The 23224-nt window shown below is 44.7% G+C and overlaps 1 protein-coding gene across 3 annotated transcripts in view; it reads left to right on the plus strand.

Moving 5' to 3' along the window:
• AGPAT4 (1-acylglycerol-3-phosphate O-acyltransferase 4) overlaps positions 1-23224 on the plus strand; it is a 245138-nt gene that overhangs the window by 169912 nt on the left and 52002 nt on the right. For all 3 annotated transcript variants that reach the window (XM_033939936.1, XM_033939938.1, XM_033939937.1), the window contains one exon: positions 14024-14099. In XM_033939936.1, coding sequence (XP_033795827.1) covers positions 14024-14099 — 76 coding nt within the window. The remainder of the gene's footprint in view (positions 1-14023; positions 14100-23224) is intronic.

Below are 23224 nucleotides of genomic sequence, written 5' to 3' on the forward strand. Positions count from 1 at the left end.
ATGGGATTTCTTGTGGCCATGGTTTCAGCTCTGCAGAGTGATGGCTACTTCTTGGACTCGGTCCCAAGGTTTTTTCCTTGGAGGAGTTTTGTCTTGTGGCTACTTGGTCTTCCGAAAGTGCTTTATCTCAGCATTACTGGTTGGATGTGAGGGCATGCGGTGGATGCATTTAGTGCTCTGGTTGTTGCGGAGGCGGCGTTTGTTTCCCACCCAGATTGAGGATTGCTTTGCTACATCCCATTGGTCTCTGGATTCATCTGCTGCTGTTGCTAGGGAAGGAAAAATTATGTTCTTACCTGTTAATTTTCTTTCCCTTAGACGCAGCAGATGAATCCAGAGCCCCACCCTTTCTGGATATTGTCTGTCGGTTTTTTCTTTTGCAACTTTCAAAGTTTGTTATTATTGAGGTTTGTATTCTGTATTATTGCCTTTTGAGATTTGTTATGGGAAAGAAGTTTTTTTTCCATGCTATGCCTATTGATGGTTACGGATGCTTGGGCAAGGAGCTATACTGGAGATACAGGAGGAGTGCCAGCCAATGGGACCACCTGTTAATCAATTTCTCTATCTCCGCCTGCTGGTAGATGTGTGCTATCCCATTGGTCTCTGGATTCATCTGCTGCGTCTAAGAGAAAGAAAATTAACAGTTAAGAACCACTGTTCCCTCTAAGCTGAGCAGGTGTCCTCCAGCTGCATTGCTACCACTAGGGGGTGGAATATTTTCAGTCGCTAAGGACAGGTATGTTCCCTGGAGTCCTGCAGAACTTGCCTGTCCCTCACAATTGAAAAATGTGACAGTGAAACAGCACCCTCTATTGGTGAGACTGTGGGTGGAGGACTCCTGCTCAGCTTAATTTTTCCTTTTCTGATGTGGCAAGAGCCACACAATTAAGGAGGAAAGCTTTTTTACAATTGAAATCTAGGGTTTTGGCCTTGGGGGCAACTTATTACATGAAATTTCCCTGTAAGTTTATAATTAAGCTCCAAGATCATGAATATATTTTTGGGGATGTTAGTCAATTGTAACAGTGTGTAATTAACAGGAACAGCAATGATATTAATTGACTTCTTGGTCTTTGATGAGTAGTCAACAAATTGGTTTATCACCTATGTTTTAGAGAGTAAAAGTTTAATTTTAAGATCAGTATTAGATCCTATTGGAAAATAATTTTCTTTATTAGTAATGTAATACTCTCAGAATTATTTGTTGTTTTCTTGTACTAAAAACACAAATAATGTGGGCTAGAGGGGTAATGATGCAATTACAATATGTAATTGAGGGGGGGTCAAGTGATGGCTAGAACCTGAGCGGATGCCTGGGCACAGAGCTCCGCTCAACTCTCCTAACTTACCCTCTTTTTATGATCCCAGCCTGTGTCCGCCTTCCCTCCCAGTGGGGATACCCATTGCCATGGCAGACCTTTTTGAGCTCCTTTAGCACTCTCCCGGATCACGGAGAGGGGGGATGCCGTTGAAAACTCCCAGAGTGCTCAAGAGCCCTGTAGTGCAATCTAGCAAAATGGCGGGGACACAGACTGAGGTGACCGCCGACCGCATGGCTGACAATGTGCTGCAGGTGTCCATGAGGAACCTCTCCCAGCTGCTGGATGACAAATTGGCCAAGCTGCACACCTCGATGGAGGAGCTGAAGGATGTATTGGCTGGGCATGCCACACAAATTCATCAGGCGGAGGAACGTAATCATATCTCAGCGCAGGAAGACTGCATGGTGACCTCGGACGCCAGGATCGACACCTTGGAGGCCCGAGTCAGCCAGCTGCTGGACCAGGTCGACGACCAGGAGAACAGAACCCGGCGGAAAAATTTTCGAATTATTGGGATCCCAGAAGCGGTTCCTGACTGACCTGGCGCAGTTGGTGGAACGTTGGCTACCAAAGACCTGAGCTTACCTGACCAGATGGGGCCTGTAGTAGTGGAAAGGGCTCATTGAGTATGGTCCCGTAGAGCTGGAAATAATGGTGGCTGGCTGCGGCCGGTGCTGACTCGCTTTCATAATTATGCCATGAAGGTGCGGCTTCTTGAGCTTTTCAAACGGTCTCGCAAGCTGGAATATGAGGGTGCCCGGATTCTGTTGGGGCCTCTTCTGATCTCTGAGTGGGTGGTGTGCTGGCCCGGCTGGGAGGCTGGTGTCACTGCCCCATACAAGTTTTCATTTTATGCGTATGCATTGGATGTGCCATATCCTCATGGGTGCGGTAAAAATTGCTAGCTTTAACATAGATGGTCTGCACTCTCCTGTTAAATGCAGTAAGATGCTCCATTATTGTAAGATATTGCACCTTGACATTCTACTTCTGCAGGAAACTCACCTTAGTGTGGTTGAACATACCAAGCTGAAGAGGGACTGGGTTGGCAAACTGGCTTTTGCTTCCTATAATAGTAGACAACAATTCTCTTTCACAAAAAACACGCATGCACCTTACAGAAGCTGGTTCAAGATGCTGAGGGCCATTATGTGATTTGGGCTGGGGAGCGTTTGGGGAAGAAATATGCCTTTTGCTCCCTAATGTTTACTCTCGTAGATTCTTTTCTGTTTTGGTAGCAGCTCTTGCCCCTTTTTCAGGCTGGTCTTAGGCGGAGACTTCAATATTACCGCTGACCACCTTATTGATTGCAAGCCTCCCAAACCTAGGTTGAGAGAGGGGGTACATAGAGGGGTCAACTTTATGGTGTCTCAACTAGGCCTCGTGGACCTGTGGCGGACGCTGTATCCAGATGAGGCCGACTTTACCTATTATTCTACTGTACATAAACTTCATAGTCACTTAGACTACTTATTAGTAGCCCCTTCTTTGCTGCCTGGAGTAAAAACAGTGGTAATTGAAGATGGTGTGAAGTCGGATGATCACGGAGTTGGTCAACCCCCGGGTCTCTCAAAGGTCACTGGCAGGTTGGCGTATGAATCCCACACCGTATGAAGATGAGGACTTTTGCCTCTTTTTGGTGCAGCAATGGGATACTTATGTTCTGGAAAACTCCTCTCAAGAGGTTTTCGATGTAGTATTTTAGGAAGCTAGTAAGGCCGTTTTGAGGTGGAAAATTATGGAATACATGGCTCTCAGGCGGTGGGCTCAAGACCAGGCACTTGTGGACTTGGCTTTCTGCTTGAGAGTGGTGCAGGGGGACCTGACGAAAGCAGGTTCAACAGCGGCTAGGACCTTGTATTTGGACCTGCGTTGCCAAATTAATGTTTTGGTAGCCCAGAGAGCTCTTAGAGACTGCACAAATATCGCCTGCATCGATGGGGGAATAAAGCTGGGAAGCTGCTGGCCTCCTTGGTTAACCAGAAAGCCTGTAAGCGACTTATCTCTAAGATTCAGGCCCCGGATGGGACTGCGTTGATGGGGCTCCCGGATATCCAGCAGAGCTTTGTGGGTTTTTACCAGACTCTATATGATTGGGGGGCTTGTAACACAGTGCAGAGGGCTGCGTTTTTTCAGGACCTGCAGCTTCCAAGTTTTGACCAGGGGCAGTGAGATGTATTAAACGCGGATGTGCAGGGGTGGAAATTCAGAGGGCCATTAAGGCGCTGAAACTTGCTAAGGCACCTGGACCCAATGAGCTCGGCCATGAATACTACAAGCTCTTAGAGACTCGGGTGGTGGGTCATTTTCAGGCCGTGTGTAGGGCCTTGTTTGTGGGGTAGCTACCCCCTCACTGACTGACTCATGCTCATATTGTTGTCCTCCCAAAACTGGGTAGACCGAAGATCAGCTGGGCTCTTACCGGCCCATTTCCCTGCTTAATCAGGACATCAAGATCTTTGCGGCTATTCTGGCTGCATGTTTGGGTAAGGTGTTGCCCTCCTTGGTTCACTCTGACCAGGCAGGCTTTGTGCCTGGACGCTATTCATCTGCCTATGTCTTTCGCACCCTCTCAGTGTTGCAGAACTCTGGCCTTTTGGGGGCGCACCCGGGCCAGGAGAACGCCCTTATTGTATGTCTGGATGCTGAAAAAGCATTCCACAAGATTTTGTGGGATTATCTTTTTTGGGTCTTACCTTACTTGGGCATCATGGGGGGATTCCTGGCTGGGGTTCACTCCTTGTACAATCGGCCACCTGCACAAATTTTGGTTAATGGTGAGCTCACTCCTCCTTTACTCTGGCACGGGGCACGAGGCAGGGCTGTCCTCTGTTGCCTGTGTTATTTTTGTGCTAGCTCTGGAGCCCCTGGCTGCTAAAATTCGTCAACAGTCCTCTTTGCATGGTATACGGATGGGGAACCAGGAATTTAAAATTAATTTATTTGCGGACGATATGCTTATTTTTTTGGGTGAAGCGGAGCAGGGAGTTCTTCAACTAGTGGACCTTATCAGTCGCTTTGGTACATTCTCTGGTTTATGGATTAACTTTGCCAAGTCCAAGGCGCTGCCGGTTAACTCGGCCTGTAAGGCGTGCGGGATCCCCCACCTTCCCTCTGCATTAGTCTAAGGCAGGGGTAGACAATTCCGGTCCTCGAGAGCCGGAGCCAGGTCAGGAGTTCATTCTTTGAAAAGTGTGTCTGGTTCCGTATTGGAGCAACGGATATTTATTTCCACTGCTTATGGGAGATGAATGGAAGATAAGTGCAAGTTTTTACAGTTTTTTGCTGTTTTTTTGCAGTTTAACTTGTGTATTTTAAACTGTATCTTTATGAATCTTTTCCATGGAGTTTTTTGACCTGGGATGTGTTTTGTATGGCAGTTTATAACTGAACATATAGTTTCTTGGTTGTTTCCTTGAAACACTGAGGTCTTTTTCTCCATGTTAGTTACTTGCCTTTCAGCCTGTTTCCTTCCACTATTAGCAGCTTTATTCTGAATATTTGTTGGTTATTTTTTTGCCGACAGATAATATACATCAAGCGCTTGAATATACCTAGGTGTCTGTCCTGAAACAGGCCTCAATTTTTATTTGACTGGAAGGTGGCAAATGTTACGCCGATCTTCAAAAAACTTTGACGGGGTTTGACGGGTGAGTCTGACCTTGGTACCGGGAAAGATGGTAGAGGCGCTTATAAAGGACCGCATCATTGATCACCTTTATGGACACGGTCTGAGGACCAGCCAGCACGGTTTCAGCAAAGGCAGATCTTGTTTGACGAACTTGCTGCACTTCGAGGGAGTAAACAGGCAGATAGACAAGGGCAACCCGGTCTACATTGTACATCTGGATTTTCAGAAGGCTTCAAATGAACGACTACTTCAGAAAATTGAAAGCCATGGAATGGAGGGTGAAATGCTCATGTGGATTAAAAACTGGATGGAACATAGGAAATAGAGAGTGGGGGTAAATGGACAATATTCGGACTGGAAGAGCATCACCAGTGAGGTGCCGAGGGCTTGGTGCTTGGACCTGTGCTGTTCAACATCTTTATAAACGATCTGGACATTGGTACGACGAGTGAGGTGATTAAATTTGCAGACGATACAAAATTATTCAGAGTAGTGAAGACACAGGAGGATTGCGAAGATCTGCAAGGTGACATAATCAAGCTCGAGAAATGGGCATCGACATGGCAAATGAGGTTCAATGTTGATAAGTGTAAAGTGATGCATGTCGATAACAAAAATCTCATGCACGAATACAGAATGTCCGGGGTGGTACTTGGAGAAACCTCCCAGGAAAAAGACGGGAGTTCTGATCGACAAGTCGATGAAGCCGTCCGTGCAATGCGTGGCGGTAGTGAAAAGGGCAAACAGAATGCTAGGAATGATAAAGAAGGGGATCACGAACAGATCGGAGAAGGTTATCATGCCGCTGTACCAGGCCATGGTGCGCCCTCACCTGGAGTATCGCATCCAGCACTGGTCGCCAAACATGAAGAAGGACACGGTACTACTCAAAAGGGTCCAGAGAAGAGCGACTAAAATGGTTAAGGGGCTGGAAGAGTTGCCATACAGTGAGAGATTGGAGAAACTGGGCCTCTTCTCCTTTGAAAAGAGGAGACTGAGAGAGGACATGATCGAAACATTCAAAATACTGAAGAGAATAGGCTTAGCAGATAAATACAGATTGTTCACCCTCTGCTAGGTAGGGAGAACGAGAGGGCACTCTCTAAAGTTGAAAGGGGATAGATTCCGTACAAATGTAAGGAAGTTCTTCACCCAGAGAGTGGTAGAAAACTGGAATGCTCTTCCTGAGTCTGTTATAGGGGAAAACACCCTCCAGGGATTCAAGACAAAGCAGGTGAGGCTGGACTCATTTAGAGCACTGGTCTTTGACCTGGGGGCCGCCACATGAGCGGACTGCTGACCACTGGTCTGACCCAGCAGTGGCATTTCTTATGTTCTTATGTTAAACCAGTCTGATACACGTAGATGGTCAGTATATTAAACTATAAATAAACTACGGTCTCTAAGAAGAAAGACAAGGCATTAAAGTTGCTGGATGTCCACAGAGTTCTCTCATGTTACCTGGAAATGACTAATGAGGTTCATTATCAGACCATCTCTTTGTCCTAACCAAAGAGTAAACCTGAGGCAGAGCAGCCTCCAAGGCCACCATTTCCTGGTGGATTCAGGCAGCGATCCCGTCTACCTGCTTTGTCTGTGGCAAACAACTACCAGTGTCGTTGAAAGCATATTCCTCTTGGGCGGAATCAAGGGCTACCTTTTGAGGAGATATGTAGATCTGTGACATGGTCTTCCCTTCACACTTTCACTAAATTCCGTAGGGAGGATGTGGCAGCACAAGAGGATTCTGCTTTTGGATCCTCAGTACTGAAATCAGACTTATCTCTCCTACCTGGAACTGTAGGTACGTCCCTGAGATTCAACTTACCATTCCTATTACACTTGAAAAAGAGATTAGGTTCTTACCTTAATAATATCATTTTCAGTGGCTAGGAATAGTATACTGAAACCCCGTCCGATAACTTCTGATGTTCCTGTTTTCGCCTTATGCTTCATAGTCCTCTCCATAGATTTCTCTGCCAGTCAGACTATGGGTTCAGAATCAGTTTGTATATGGATTCTAAATAGATAATTGAGCTCTACTAATATTCAAGCTATTGTTTTTATGACATAAGAACATAACAACAAAAGCAGTGCTTCTGCTGGGTGAGACCAGAGGTCCATCATGCCCAGCAGTCCGCTCACGCGGCAGCCCATCAGGTCCAGGACCTGTATAGTAATCCTCTATCTATACCCTTCTATCCCTTTTTCCTTCAGGAAATCATCCAATCCCTTCTTGAACCCTGATACCGTACACTGTCCTATCACACCCTCTGGAAGCGCATTCCAGGTGTCCACCACCCTTTGGGTGAAGAAGAACTTCCTAGCATTGGTTCTGAATCGGTTCCCTCTTAATTTTTCCGAATTAAGAAGAACTTTCGTTCTTATAGTTTTTGAAAATTTGAAGAACCTGTTCCTTTCCACTTTCTCTATGCCCTTCTTGATCTTGTAAATCTCTATCATGTCCCCTCTAAGCCTCCACTTTTCCAGGGAAAAGAGCCCCAGTTTCTCTAGTCTTTCAGGATACGAAAGGTTTTCCATACCTTTTATCAATCGCTCTCTTTTCTGAACCCTCTCAAGTATCGCCATATCCTTCTTAAGGTACGGCGACCAATATTGGACACAGCACTCCAGATGCGGGCGCACCATCGTCCGATACAACGGCAGGATGACTTCTTTTGTTCTGGTTGTAATACCTTTCTTGATAATACCTAGCATTCTATTCGCCTTCTTAGAGGCCGCCACACACTGTGCCGACGGCTTCATTGTCTTGTCCACTATTACCCCCAAGTCCTTTTCTAGGCTACTTTCACCCATTACAAGCCCTCCCATCGTATAGCTGTACTTTGGGTTTCTGTTCCCTACATGCAAGACTTTACATTTCTCTACATTAAACTTCATCTGCCATCTCATCGCCCACTCTTCTAGCTTGTTCAGGTCCCTTTGTAAATCCTCACAGTCCTCTTTAGTCCCAACTGCACTAAATAGTTTGGTGTCATCTGCAAATTTTATTACTTCATACTTCGTCCCTGTTTCTAGATCATTTATAAATACATTGAACAGCAGCGGCCCGAGTACAGATCCCTGTGGAACACCACTCGTGACCCTCCTCCAGTCAGAGTAGTGTCCTTTCTCTCCTACCCGCCAACCAATTTTTGATCCCTCTATGTACGTCTCCTTCGATCCTATGGTTCTTCAGTTTCCGTAGTAAGCGTTCATGGTGTACCTTGTCAAAGGCTTTTTGGAAATCTAAATATCTATGGGGTCCCCTTTGTCCATTTGTTTAATTCCTTTGAAGAAGTGCAATAAGTTCGTCAGGCATGATCTTCCCTTGCAGAAGCCATGTTGGCTTGTTTTCATCAGTTTATTTCTTTCTAGAAGCTCATCGATGCTGTCTTTTATCAATGCTTCCGCCATCGTCACTGGAACCGAAGTCAGACTTACCAGTCTGTAGTTCCCTGGGTCACCTCTCGATCCTTTTTTAAAGATGGGCGTAACATTAGCTATCTTCCAATTCTCTGGGATCACGCCTGTTTTCAGGGATAGGTTATAAAGCTGCTGTAGTAGTTCTGCTATTTCCTCCTTTAGTTCCTTCAAAACCCTAGGGTGGATTGGAGATTTGTCACTTTGTAATCTATCTATCTGCTTATGTACGTCTTCGAGGCTTACCTCCATTGATGTTAATTTTTCTGCTTGATCTCCTGTGAAGATTTTTTCAGGTTCTGGCACGTTGGATGTGTTCTCTTTTGTAAATACTGACGAAAAGAACATGTTTAGTCTATCCGCCACTTCTTTTTCCTCCTTCACCACTCCTTTCCTATCTCTTTCATCCAGAGGTCCAACCTCCTCCCTTGCCGGCTGCTTCCCTTTAAAATATCTGAAGAGCAGTTTGAAATTTCGTGCTTCCCTGGCTAGCCTCTCTTTATATTCTCTTTTTGCTCTTCTAACCACGCGGTGACATTCTTTTTGATGCTTCCTGTGCTCTTTCCAGTTCTCCCCGGTTTTGTCCTTTTTCCATTTCCGGAATGAATGTTTCTTGTGTCCTATCGCTTTCTTCACTTCTTTAGTTATCCATGCTGGGTCTTTAGTTGAGTTCTTTTTGCATCCTTTTCTAAATCTGGGGATATACAGATTTTGCGCTTCGCTCACCGTGTCCTTGAATAATGACCAGGCTTACTCTACAGTCTGCAATTTCTTTGAGCTGTTCCTAAGTTTCTTTCTTACCATTACTCTCATCGCTTCGTAGTTTCCTTTCTTTAAGTTAAAAGTCATCGCTGTGGTTCTCTTCCCCTTCGATATTCCTACTTCAACTTTGAACTTGATCTTATTGTGATCGCTGTTTCCCAACGGTCCCACTACTTACACTTCTTTTGCAGGTCCTCTTAGCCCATTGAGGATTAGGTCCAGAGTGGCATTCCCTCTCGTCGGTTCTCTGACAAGCTGCTCCATGAATCAGTCCTGTAAAGCCTCCAGGAATCCGGTCTCCCTAGCACATTTTGAGTTTCCAAGACTCCAGTCTATCTCGGGATAGTTGAAATCTCCCATGACAATCATGTTACCGCTTTTGCATTCTTGCCTCACCTCGGCTTTCATTTCTTCATCGTTTGCTTCGGTTTGCCCAGGTGGACGATAGTACAGGTTCATCTTTATCTCAGGCCTATTCCTTCCTGGTATTTTAACCCATACTGATTCCAATTTGTTGGTCGTTGCCGCTGTTTCCACTCTGGTCGAGTGTATGTTATCCTTTATGTATAGGGCTATTCTTCCTCCTTTCTGACCTGACCTGTCTTCACGACAGAGTTTGTACCCTGGCAGTACTATGTCCCATTTGTTTTCTTCATTCCACCATGTTTCAGAGACCCCAATGATGTCTAGGTTCTCTTTTTTGGCCATGACTTCTAATTCTCCCATTTTGTTCCTTAGGCTCCTTACATTAGTATACATGCAATTTAAGTCCTGGTTTTTTTTTGTCTTCATTTTCATTTCCTGTTCTTCTTATCATCCTCATCTTGAACTGTCAACTCTTGTTTTTTGCCCATTGTGTCTTCCCCCTGTACTACGTTCTTCTTATCATCCTCTTGATTTGTCAACTCTTGTTTTTTGCCTGTTGTGTCTTCCCAGCATTTTTCCCTCTCAGTATCTTCTCGAGATACCTTTTTCCAAATCATCGACACTTGGTCTACTGTCAGCTTTCCCCTTCTTCTTAGTTTAACGCCTTCTGTATTCCTCTCCTGACATTGTTTGCTAAAAGTCTAGTTCCTGCCGCACTCAGGTGTAGTCCATCTCTCCTGAAGAGCTTGTTCTTGCCCCAAAACGTTGTCCAGTTCCTCACGAAGTGGAACTCCTTTTCCTCACACCATCTCCTCATCCATGCATTTATTGATTATAGTTCCGTTTGCCTCTTCACATCTGCCCTCGGTAGTGATAGGATCTCTGAAAACGCTATCTTCTTCGGTAGTGGTAGCATCTCTGAAAACGCTATTTTCTGAGTCCTCACCTTCAATTTTCTTCCCAGAATCTTGAACTGTTCGATCAGTGCATTCCTACTGTAGTCTTTCCTGCTGACATCATTTGTCCCGATGTGGATCATCACTGTAGTCTCCTCTGTCTCTGCCCCTTCTAGGATCCTTTCAATTTTGTCGATGATGTCTTTTGCTCTTGCTCCTGGGAGGCAGGTCACTAGTCGATCCTCTCTCCCTCCTGCTATGTGGCTATCTACTTGCTTTAGGATTGAATCTCCCACTAGGATCGCAGACTTTCCTTTTTTCAGTTTTCGCTCCGATCGTAGGTTTGTGTCTTCGGTGTGCTTTGCTGCTTCCTCTTCTAGGCATCGACAGGACCTTGCTCTCCTTCCTGTGGGATACCTCTATGGGCTTCTTCTTCCTTGGAGTCAGATTGCTCTTGTTCTCCATTCCAAGTGGGTGTATCTTCGTCTTCCCTATGCTGTTTGTGTTCTTCCATCCTCCTGTAGGCCTTGTCAATGAACTTCTTGAGCTCCCTGACTTGTTCCTCGATGTGCCTCTCTCTCATAGGGTCTTCAGCTGTCCTGATTGGGTCTTCTGTGATGTAAAGTCCCTGCAGTTCCTGAATCCTGTACTTCATTCGACTAACTTCTTTCTTCAAGCTTTTTAGTTCCTGACACCGACCGCATACATACGACTGCCTCCCCGAGGGGAGGTAATTGTACATATGGCAGTTCGTGCAGTACACATCTTCTGGATGTTTTACTGTTCGATGGTAATGTTCATTTATTTATACATTCAGCAGATAAGAATTTTGATTTTGGGGAGTTCCCCGTGTCTCTCCTTGTCTTTTACTCTAGAGCTCTTACATGCTTTGGAATGAACTGAAGGGAGCAGCAGATTTCTGGAAGAAGGAGTAGTTTTCAAAAGCTATGAATGACATCTTTTTGCAGTATGCTCTTGAAAATGGACGGAGTACTCTAATGTTCAGCATACCATTCCTATCTACTGGAAAATATATTATCAAGGTAAGAACCTAATCTATTTTTCCTTAGGACAAAGTCCGATACCAAATACCAATATTAAAGAAAACTGTAGAATTCTACAAAATAATTAAATATGAATGAGGGGCCTTCAAAACATTTTGCAAAACCCTTATGTGACAAATAAAATGGGTTAATTGGGACTTCTAAGAATTTCAACATGTTGTCTACAATGAATCCAAGATCCTTTTCCTAGGTGGTGACCCTAATATGTTTTGCTTGTCCACATTACGTTTAATTTGTTATTTAGACACTCAGTTCCACAGCTGGCTTGTTTTAACTACTTTGAATATTTTTGTGACTCCTGCAGATTTGATCAATTTACTTGCTATTCCTTTCTCTTGATTATTAATGAGAAATCTGGCCATTCAGCCACAGTAACACAGTGAATGACAATAGATAAAGACCCACACAGTCCATCCAGTCTGCCCAGCAAAATGGCCAGAGCCATGCCTCCACTCTGTGCAGGCTCCAGTCACCCATGCTTAGATGTTGATTGTCAAGTCTCCACTATGCCAGTCATAAAGGCAGCCAAACACGGTGAAGATGATATGTGGTTGTAACCAAGACTCCAAGTATTGCTGACAGTATTCAGCTTACCAGTCAAGATGTCTTCCTCTCTCACAGCACCCTCACTCACAGCAAGTGACAATAAAGTGATCTACAACACTGGAGTTGTCAAAACTTCACCTATCATTTGCAATTTGTGGGACAAAGATTGTAGAATCTGTTTGGCATTAGCCTCAGTTCCCACTACTCTTACCCAAGATAACACCTCAATAGCCATGTTGTGTTTTTATCTTCTTTCTATTTGATCATCCCCTGTGTCGATCCCATGCATTTATTTAATTTGTTCACTATTTTTTACTCTCCTATCTTTCCTGAAAGAGCGTTCCAGGCTTCCACTACCTTCTCTATGAAAAAATATTTCCTGTCATTACTCTTATATAATATAACATAACTTTATTCTTCTATACCATCACAATCAAACAACTTCTAGGTGGTTTACACAGAAGAGAGCTGGACAATCAGCGAAGTACAAATAGTTTACCTCTCTGCAGTCTCCATTCATGCCTCTAGTTCTACTGTCCCCAGGTCTCTGGAAGAGAATGATTTGAATATTAATACCTTTCAAGTGCTTAAATGTCTGTTTTATATCACCTCTCTCTCTCCTTTTCTCTAGCACAGTGGTTCCCAACCCTGTCCTGGAGGACCACCAGGCCAATCGGGTTTTCAGGCTAGCCCTAATGAATATGCATGAGAGAGATTTGCATATAGTAGAAGTGATAGACATGCAAATCTGCTCCATGCATATTCATTAGGGCTAGCCTGAAAACCTGATTGGCCTGGTGGTCCTCCAGGACACGGTTGGGAACCACTGCTCTAGCATATTCATATTCAAGTCCTCCAGTCTCTTCTCATACATCTTATGGCACAAGCTCTCTACCATTTTTATCACCTTTCTCTGAACTGCCTCAAGACTGAACCGGCTAGCATTCTTTGAGCAATAGCCACCACCTTGTCACATTGTTTCACTGTCTTTAGATTCAGACACTAGCACCCCCAGGTCTCTCTCCTGATCTGTTGTACTCTTTTGCTTCTGATATATTTCCTCTATTTCCAGCATTCACATTCTACACCCACACGTACCCCTGTCACCTAAAAACATAATAAACTTGTCCACAAACCTGATATTTAGCCCTCCCACATGAACATATTTATCCTCATCCCTAGGCCTCCAAACATGCACACCATCACCACAACCCCATTCTTACTTCTACAAGTCTTCTATAAGCCATACATACTTCTACAAGTACCCTTGTAGGTCTGATTAATATATTATGTTTAAGTGATTTCTTTAAAATCATATTTTTTTATCTTTTGTACAACGCTTTGTAATTGGGAAAAGCGTTTAATCAAATAATTTGAATAAACTTGAATAAACTTGAAACTTGAATACAAGTCTATGTTGGAAAGCATTCCTGAATTTATGCTTTCTTTATTTGTTCTGCATTTCAGAATGTGCTGCTTTTTAATTTTCCACAGTAATACTGTGGTAAAGTAAAAGACTTCCTCTGTTGTGATGTTTAAATTAACTTGCTAAAAAAATTGTAATATAAATTAACATTTAAATTAAAAAATAAAATGTTTTTTATTAGATGCATTGCCACAGACATAGCTGCACTTCTACCACTTAAAGTGAGTAAAGGATAAATTGTTTGGTTAAGGTAAAAGTCACAGCGTGAAATAAATTTGAATAGGTGCTAACAAAAATGATACTCAGTATATCAGCTATTTTAACATTCAGTGTAAACAAAACCCAACAATTGAATTTCAGCTGGAAATTCAACCATATAGCTAGCTAGTCAGAGCATAATCTTAATACAGCCATGAAATTTGCAACCAGAGAAACTTTGCCCAGATATTTGGAAGTGAAACAACAAAAAGTAATCCATTTCCTAAAAATAAAGTGATCTGCTGTCTAAGAAGTGAGATAATGTTGATCCCAGGTTTTGTTCTTAGTGTTATTTCCGTGATTTTTTCCTTTTACTCTCTGAATAGACGGATTCCATTAGAAGAAGTCCCAGAAGATGAGCAAGAATGTGCCATATGGCTTCACAAACTCTATCAGGAAAAGGTCAGTTTATTGTTTGGGGACCATTTGTGAGGTATTAATTGGTGATAAATTATGAGACTAAATTTAAGAGACTAATCTTTTACAGCAAGATCACAGGTCACGTGGAAGACTCTGGCCAGCCATATACAGTATACTGTATTTTTAAGCTGCAAAAAAGATTTATGTAGCATCAGAAGAAATTAAAGGTATACATAGATGGCTTATGTTTGTACCCTTCAGGTCAAACACACATTAAAACAGAAATGATAGCTAATTAGCATACTTCTTAATAGCTTTAAGAAAAGAGAATATACTGTAACTAGTGCTGCCCGATTCAGGAAAAAAATTTTCAATTCGATTTTCCTGCCCAATTGGGTGTTTTTCTCAACCATCCTGGTGAGTTTATTTTATAGCCTCTTCACCCCTTTTATAGACTCTTCACCCCCTTTGCCCTCTCCTACCCACACTGGTGCTGTGGTGTAAACAAAATAAACAAACAAAAAAAGACTTTTCTTCTCTCTGTTAAATCCTAGCTCACGTTTGTGGTCTAACACCAACTCTGGCATGATACACATTTCAAATCTGACATGTAATCACAAAACAGAAAATAAAATGATTTTTTTCTACCTTTTGCTTCTGGTCATTATTCAAATCATGTTGGTCCCAGGATCTGGTTGTCTTCTGATAACTCACTTGCTAGGGACTCCTTCTTTCACCGTGCTAACCATCCATCGTCCATCTGTGTCCTCCCCTTACATTTCCCTTCCTTTCCCCTGGTCTGGCATCTGTCTCCTTCCTCCCCCCCCCCCCCCCACCCCATGACCTGACATCTCTCCTTCCATGGTTTAGTATCGCCTTTCCTTTCCCTCCCTCCCATGGTCTTGGCATCTCTCTTTCCTCTCTTTTCCCTTCCTGGTCTTCCTTCTCCCTCCTTCCCTCTCTCTCCCCAATTGGGTGCAGCAGCAGCATTTCTCTTCCCCCTTCCCCATCCCCTCTCACTCTCCTCCACTGTCTTCCCCCATCCACTCTTCTCCTCCACTGCTCTCCCCTCAGTCCTGCTACAGCTTTCCCTCTTCCATTTTAAGTCCAACAGCACTTTCCTCTGTTCCCAATCCAGCAGCACCTCTCCCTCTTCCCTCCCCCACCACTCAGCTCCATCAGTACCTCTCCCTCCCCTTCTCTCTACTTCCGTTTCCCTCACCAGCTAGCTGCAGCACCTCTCCTTTCCACTCCCAGGGCAAGCAGCACCTCTCTTCTCCGACTAGCAGGGCTCCTCTCTATTCCTTTTCCCTCCCCTCTGACTAGAAGCAGTATCTTACCCACTCACCTCTCAGGTCTAGCAGCATCACTCCCTCCTCTCCTCGCCTCCTATCAGCACCCCTCCCACTTGTCTCCCAGGTCCATCGGCACCACTCCCCCCTCCCGATTAACAGGCTCTCATCGGCTCTCACCGGCTTGGGGATTCCCCGGCCTGACTCGGCACAGCCTGAAGTTCTATGTTCGACTCCGGCCAAAGAAAGTAAAAAAGAAAAAAATCCCTGAAAAACCAGGCGATTTTTCAAACCCTCCCTGTAACACTAACCTGGATTAGCAGCTGCACCGCTCTCTCCTTCCGTAGCTTTAGCGAGTCAATTCCCTTCAGCAGCCGCAGGGGCTCTGCTAGGCCGTCCCGCCTCCGATGATGCAACTTCCTTCTTCCTCGGAGGCGGGACGGCCTAGCAGAGGCCCTGAGGCTGCAGAAGGGAATTGACTCGTTAAAGCTACGGAAGGAGAGAGCGGTGCAGCTGCTAATCCAGGCTAGTGTTGCAGAGAGGGTTTGAAAAATCGCCTGGTTTTTCAGGGTTTTTTTCTTTTTTACTTTCTTTGGCCGGAGTCGAACACAGAACTTCAGGCTGTGCCGAGTCAGGCTGGGGAATCCCCAAGCTGGTGAGAGGGGTTTTTAAAAATGTTTTGAGTGGCGGCGGCGGCACATCAGGATTTGTGACCACAATGACAGCTGGGCGCAGGGAGGAGGTTTGGGCCCTGAATCGGAAAGGCTGATTTTTTTAAAAATACACATCGATTTGAATCGATTCACCCAAAGTAAATCGGTGAATCGATTCAAATTGGAAATCGGGCAGCACTAACTGTAACTACCAAAGTATCCTCCTGTGAGCTTAATTGGCAGAATGCCTACCTTTGGAAATAGAGGTTTTTTATATCTTTTGTTGTGAAAAGTTGGAATAATAAACACACAACAGGCTTTTTTCCTCCTCTTTTCCCTGTTGAGTTAACTTGATATTATAAGCCGTGAGTTCCATGTTTACGAGCTTTTAAACACTAGGCTACAACTGCTACTGCTGGCTATTTATGTTAGGAAAATTTGATATTCAAAATGATTTAACCAGCAGGAAACAGCTGCAACCTGATTAAATTACTTGTTTATGACTATCAAGTCATTTTCAGCGGCACTGCTGAAAATGACAGCGCTGAATTCAAAAATGACTATCTCATTCATGGGTGTTCCAGAGGTCAGGTTAGGTGGCAATATTCAGTCCATTGTTGCATAAGTAGATCATTAAATCAGGCCACATAAATAGCAGTCTTATCTTTAAGCTGTTTGACCTAACCAGTTATAGAAATGATTAGTAGTAGTAGTATGTATTAGCCAGCTAAAAAAATGGATATTTAATGCCAAAGCTTGGACAGGGCCTAGCATTGAATACCTGGGAATAATGCTGGTGGCGGTCAACAAAATGTTCACTACACCGGCTTGATGATATCTTTGTTTTCCAAAATCAATATTATTTCATAGATTTAAAAAGAAAAATATTGGGGTGGGGGGGAAGTGATGTCACCGGGGTGTATGGACGGGTGACTGCTCAGCTCCGTGTGCCTCGAGCCTAATTCGCATTGCTTTCCCTTCCTAAATCGTGAATCCAACCTTGTACTTTGCAGGTTTTAGAGCGACTTTCTTATGGAGCGTGCCTGTATCTTTATGGCACAATCGGTTTATCGGACGCTGAAGGATTTTGCTTTCAGCCCTTTGCAGCTCGACGCAGCTAAGAAGGCGCCGAAGGGTGAGGAGGAGCCTATACCACTGCTTGCGGTGGATCCTGCACTGCTGCTCGATGTAGTGCCTGTGGGTGGAGAGACTTTGGCCCAGCTGCCGTCAGACCCGTTGACGGAAGTCCACTCCCTGTTTCGGGAAATATGGAATGAGATGAAGGGGCTCCGGGATGAATTTACTATGCTGGCTGCAGATCTCCGCTCTGAATTATCTGTCTGGGCACCCGTTTAGGAGATTTGGAGGTTCAGTTGGATGACAAGCATACCGCTCTTGCTCAAGCTGAGGGATGTTCTAAAGACTTACAGGTGCAACAAATTTATATCTATGATAAATTGGAAGATTTAGAGAACAGGAGCCAGCGGAACAATGTGAGGATCCGGTGAATACCAGAATCCGCACAATATATGGATTGTAACTGTTCTGTTGGAGGGTATTTGGGTCTCTTTGTTCCCTGAGAGGACATCAGAGTCCATTCCTCTTGGGGGGGGGAGGAGTTGTCCCTCTTTTGTCAGTTATTGGAATAGTTACAATCCTTATCAGTATTCAGTGGTTGTGAATTGTTATTCTCTTTGCCAATAAAAAAGATTTCGTAATATATGGATTGTGAGTGGGTTGCTCTATAAATAGCATCTTTATTATTGGCTGATGATCCAGAATCCGGTTCCCTACCAGATATCTCTGTTGAGCAAGCCCATCGAGCTTTGACAGCTCCTCGGGGGAATAAACCTCGAGATATTATTGTCTGCTTTGAGGATTTTAGGATCAAGGAGGCTATTGTGCGGAAGGCCAGATTGCTTGCTGTGCTTAAATGGGAGGATTTTGAATATGAAATCTATCAAGATCTGGCTTCTGTTACCTTGCGTCATAGAGCAGAAATAAAGCCTCTATTTCGATAACTTGTGGAACAGAAAATTAAGTACCACTGGCGCTACCCTTTTGCTTTACTATTTTATCTTGAGGGTTCCTTGCGCACTGTATGATCTCTTTCAGAAGCTTCCCAAATCTTCCCAGGGGTTTAGTTTACAGAGACCTCCCCAACACCATCTGGTCGGGTGGCTGGACACCTATACTGGGTAGAACCTTCACAACCTAAATGCAGCGTGCCCGTCGGGAGGGTTGTCGTCTGAAAGGGGGGCCCCAATCTTGCTTTCATCAGGGGAGGGGAGGCCCGATCTTGCTGTCATCGAACCGGGGGTGGGGAAGCCCGATCTTGCTATCATCAAGGGAGAGGCCCGATCTTGCTGTCATCGGAGGGGGGCCCGATAAAAACATAAGAATTGCTGCTGGGTCAGACCAGTGGTCCATTATGCCCAGCAGCCTGCTCACGCGGCGGCCCTCTAGCCAAAGACCAGCGCCCTAACCGAGACTAGCAGGAACTTGTCTAACTTTGTCTTAAATCCCTGGAGGGTGTTTTCCCCTATGACAGACTCCAGAAGAGCGATCCAGTTTTCTACCACTCTCTGGGTGAAGAAGAACTTCCTTACGTTTGTATGGAATCTATCCCCTTTTAACTTTAGAGAGTGCCTTCTCGTTCTCCCTACCTTGGAGAGTGTGAACAACCTGTCCTTATCTACTAAGTCTATCCCCCTTCAGTACCTTGAATGTTTCGATCATGTCCCCTCGCAATCTCCTCTGTTTGAGGGAGAAAAGGCCCAGTTTCTCTAATCTTTCCCTGTACGGCAGCTCCTCCAACCCCTTAAACATCTTCTCTGGACCCTTTCGAGTAGTACCGTGTCCTTCCTCATGTACGGCTACCAGTGCTGTATGCAGTACTCCAGGTGAGGGTGCACCATAGCCCGGTACAGCGGCATGATAACCTTTTCCGATCCCCTTCTTTATCATTCCTAGCATTCTGTTCACCTTTTTCGCCACTGCCATACATTGTGTGGACGGCTTCATCGACTCAGAACTCCCAAGTCCCTTTCCTTGGAGGTCTCACCAAGTACCGGTCCGGACATTCTATATTCGTGCATGAGATTTTTGTTACTGACATGCATCACTTTACTCTTATCCACGTTGAACCTCATCTGCCATGTGAATGCCCATTCCTCGAGCCTGATTATGTCACGTTGCAGATCTTTGCAATCTCCCTGCGTTTTCACTACTCTGAATAACTTGGTATCATCTGCAAATTTAATCACCTCGCTTGTTGTACCTATGTCCAGATCGTTTATAAAGATGTAGAAGAGCACGGGTCCAAACACCGAGCCCGGCGGCACCCCACTGGTGACGCTCTTCCAGTCCGAGTATTGTCCATTTACCCCCACTCTCTGTTTCCTATGCTCCAGCCAGTTTTTAATCCACATGAGTATTTCACCCTCAATTCCATGGCTCACAATTTTCCAAAGTAGTCGTTCATGTGGAACCTTGTCGAACGCCTTCTGAAAGTCCAGATATACAATGTCGACCGGGTCGCCCTTGTCTATCTGCCTGTTTACTCCCTCGAAGAAGTGCAGCAAGTTTGTCAAACAAGATCTGCCTTTGCTGAAACTGTGCTGGCTGGTCCTCATCACACAGTGCCCATCAAGGTGATCCTTTATCAGCACCTCTACCATCTTTCCCAGCACCGAGGTCAGACTCACCGGTCTTTAGTTTCCCGGGTCTCCCCTTGAACCTTTTTTGAAGACTGGCGCAACATTCGCCACCTTCCAGTCCTCCGGAATCTTTCCCAATTCAATCGACAGATTGGCTGTTAGTTGAAGCAGTTCAGCTATGGTCCCTTTCAGTTCCTTGATCACCCTTGGATGGATGCCATCCAGTCTTGGGGATTTATCGCTCTTAAGCCTATGAATCTTCCTGCACACCTCTTCTAGTTTCCCGTTTTCACTCCCAGCATATAGCCTGATGGGTTCTGGTATGCTGTGTATATCCTCTTCAGTAAATATAGACGCAAAAAAACGTATTCAGTCTGTCGGCGATTGCTTTGTCCTCCTTTAGTGCTCTCTTTATTCCTTGGTCATCCAGCGATCCTACCGCTTCCTTCGCAGGTCGTTTCCCTTTAATATATTGAAAGAACGGCTTGAAGTTTTTCGCCTTCTTGGCTATTTTTTCCTTGTAGTCTCTTTTGGCCCCTTTTACCTGCGTTGATGTTGTTTGTGTTTATTCCAGTTTTCATCCGTTTTTGATCTTTTCCATTCCTTAAACGAGTTTTTTTTTTGTCCCTTATCACTTCCTTTACCTCTACAGTGAGCCACGCTGGTTCTTTATTCTTTTTCCTCTTGGATCCCTTGTTGGTACGTGGTATATATAGATTTTGCGCCTCGGTGACCGTATCCTTAAAAAGAGACCAAGCTTGTTCTAGTGTCTTTACAGTTTTATCCCCTTCTTAATCCTCTTCCCCACCATGCGTCTCATCCCTTCGTAATTTCCTTTTCAGAAGTTTAGCATCATGGCCATCATTTTTGACCGATGAAGCGGATCGTATTGTGATCACTGTTTCCCAACATCCCTTCTACTTCTACATCTTGTGCCGGTCCTCACATTTAGAATTAGGTCCAGAATTGCATTTCCTCTTGTATTTTCCTTGACAAGTTGTTCCAGGAAGCAATCGCCTACAGTTTCCAGGAACTTGGTCTCTCTAGCACAGCCGGAGGTGCCTAGGTTCCAATCTATCCCTGGATAATTGAAGTCGCCCATGAAAACTACGTTGCCTCCCTTGCAGTAGCGTTTAATCTCATCCGTCATTTCTTCATCAATTTGTTTGGACTGCCCTGGGGGTCGGTAGTAGATGCCTGTCCTCGTTTCTAGTCCATTTGCTCCAGGAATTTTGACCCATAGAGACTCTAACATATAAACTAAACTAAACTAAACCTTAGGTTTGTATACCGCGCCATCTCCAAAAGCGTAGAGCTCGGCACGGTTTACAGAGTTAGGAAGAAAGGAACTCCAATGAAGGGTTATAGGAAAGGAACATGAAGAAAAAGAGGGAAAAGGGTCCTAGAGAGCAGGAGGTGTTAGATTTTTGAAAAGAGCCAAGTTTTCAGGTGTTTGCGGAAGAATTGGAGGGAGTTTGAATTTCTGAGCGGGGATGTGAGGTTGTCACAACATGCCACAACATATCCATCTGTTGTGGCATGTTCTTTCCAGTAGATTCAGTTTTCTCTTTGACGTATATGGCAATGCCTCCTCCTTTTTGAGACGCTGTTTCTGCGGTATAGTTTGTATCCCGGTAGCATCATGTCCCAGACATTTCCATCAGTCCACCATGTTTCCGTGATGCCGATGGTGTCAACGTTATCCTTTTGTGCCACAGCTTCTAATTCACCCATCTTATTTCTAAGGCTCCTTGCGTTTGTGTACATACACTTGAGTTTGCAGCCTGTTCCCTTCTTGAGTGTCCTTCCCTCTTGTGTCCCTTTTGGTCTGTCTTGTCTGCGATCTGGTGAGTCTTCTGTGATTTTTCTGTTTTGAAAATGGTTATTCTCCCTACTGGAACTTTGGACATTTTCTGCAAAACGTCTAAACTTGGATTTAGACATCATATTGAAAATGCCCCTTAAAAGCAACACTGCTTTCTCAGCTATTGTTAGATAAATGGCCTTTGAACTGTAAATTGTTACTTATCTCATCACTTGTGTATCTCCTCAGCCCTTTTCATTAAGCCACGGTGTATTTAAAATTGGCCCACCAGACATTTTCAATTTTATACTTAATCTGGCCCACCGGCACGAACCGCTATTGCTGCTCTTCACTCGCATCTGCCTTCACCTGGTCTCCTCTTCAAAGCAGCCTGCTGAGGATCGCTGGCTGGCTGTAGCGAACCTCACAGGCTGCCGTTGAACTCGGTAGCACATTCTCTGACGCGATCCCATACATCAGATGAGGAGCGGGACCGCGGCAGAGGGAATGTGCTACCGAGTTCGACGGCAGCCTTTGAGGTTCGCTATAGCCGGCTGGCGATCCTCAGCAGGCTGCTTTGAAGAGGAGATCAGGAAGCCGGGATGAAGGGAGGGTAGGAATGGTGGGCCAAATCTGAAGGTGAGACTGGGAAGAAGAAGGGGGGAAAACATGCAGGCTTTCAGGACAGGGGCGGGCCCTGGTGTAGAAGTACCTGGAGGGAGAGAAGGAGGGGCCTATACATATGCTGGACTGAGGGGAGGGTGGGGTGGAGAAGAAATAAAACAGAGGAGAGGGAGAGAGATGGTGGACAATGGGATGTAGGGAGGGAAGGAACAGAAAGGGAGAGAAGTTGGGCACAAGGGATGGTGTGGAGGGGGGTTTAGAGATACTGGATAGGAGGGTAGTTGGGAAGAGAAAGGGAGAGATAGTGGACCCTGGGATGGTGGGGAAGGAGGGAGAGATACTGGATGAAAGGGTAGTTGAGAAAAGGAGAGATGGTGGATCTGGGGATGGTGAGTTCCATCACTGCAGCTGCGGGGATGGAGACAAAAGAAATAAAGATGCCAGACCTCTGGGGAAGGGAAGGGAAACGGAAGGAGAGACAGAGATGGAAGTTGTATGGTTAGCATGGAGAAAGAAGGAAATGACAAATAGGCAGGAGACCCTGGCAAACGAGTTATCAGAAGACAATCAGAGCCTGGGACCAACCAAAGGTAGAAAAAATCATTTTATTTTCTGTTTTGTGATTACAATATGTCAGATTTGAAATGTATATCCTGACAGAGCTGGTGTTAGACAGCGAGAGTGACCTAACAGACAGAGGAAAAGTCTTTTTTATTTATTTTGTTTACACCACAGAGCCGGTGTGGGGTTGGAGACGTTATAACCCTATACTTCTACTAAGACTAAGCCTTAGTCACTTAAGGGTCGTTTTATTAAGGTGCGCATTTAGCGCGTGCTAAATCAGTTAGCGTACCTTAATAAAAGGACCCCTAAGTATCTTAATTAAAAATGTGGCCCGCGACTTAGTTTTTTTTTCAGATATCGGCCACTTATGTAATTGAGTTTGACACCCCTGTATTAAGCTGTACTAACATATGCAGACAACCTAAAACCTAGATGAATATATTATACTAGTCTTATAGCCCGTTACATTAACGGGTGCTAGAATATATGTGTGTGTGTCTATCTTTTTTATTTTTTCTCTCTCCTTAGCCGCTTTCTGTATTTCTGTCTGTCTTTTTTTTTTTTTTTCCTT

Source organism: Geotrypetes seraphini, chromosome 3, assembly GCF_902459505.1.
Source record: "Geotrypetes seraphini chromosome 3, aGeoSer1.1, whole genome shotgun sequence".
Lineage (NCBI taxonomy): Eukaryota > Metazoa > Chordata > Amphibia > Gymnophiona > Dermophiidae > Geotrypetes > Geotrypetes seraphini.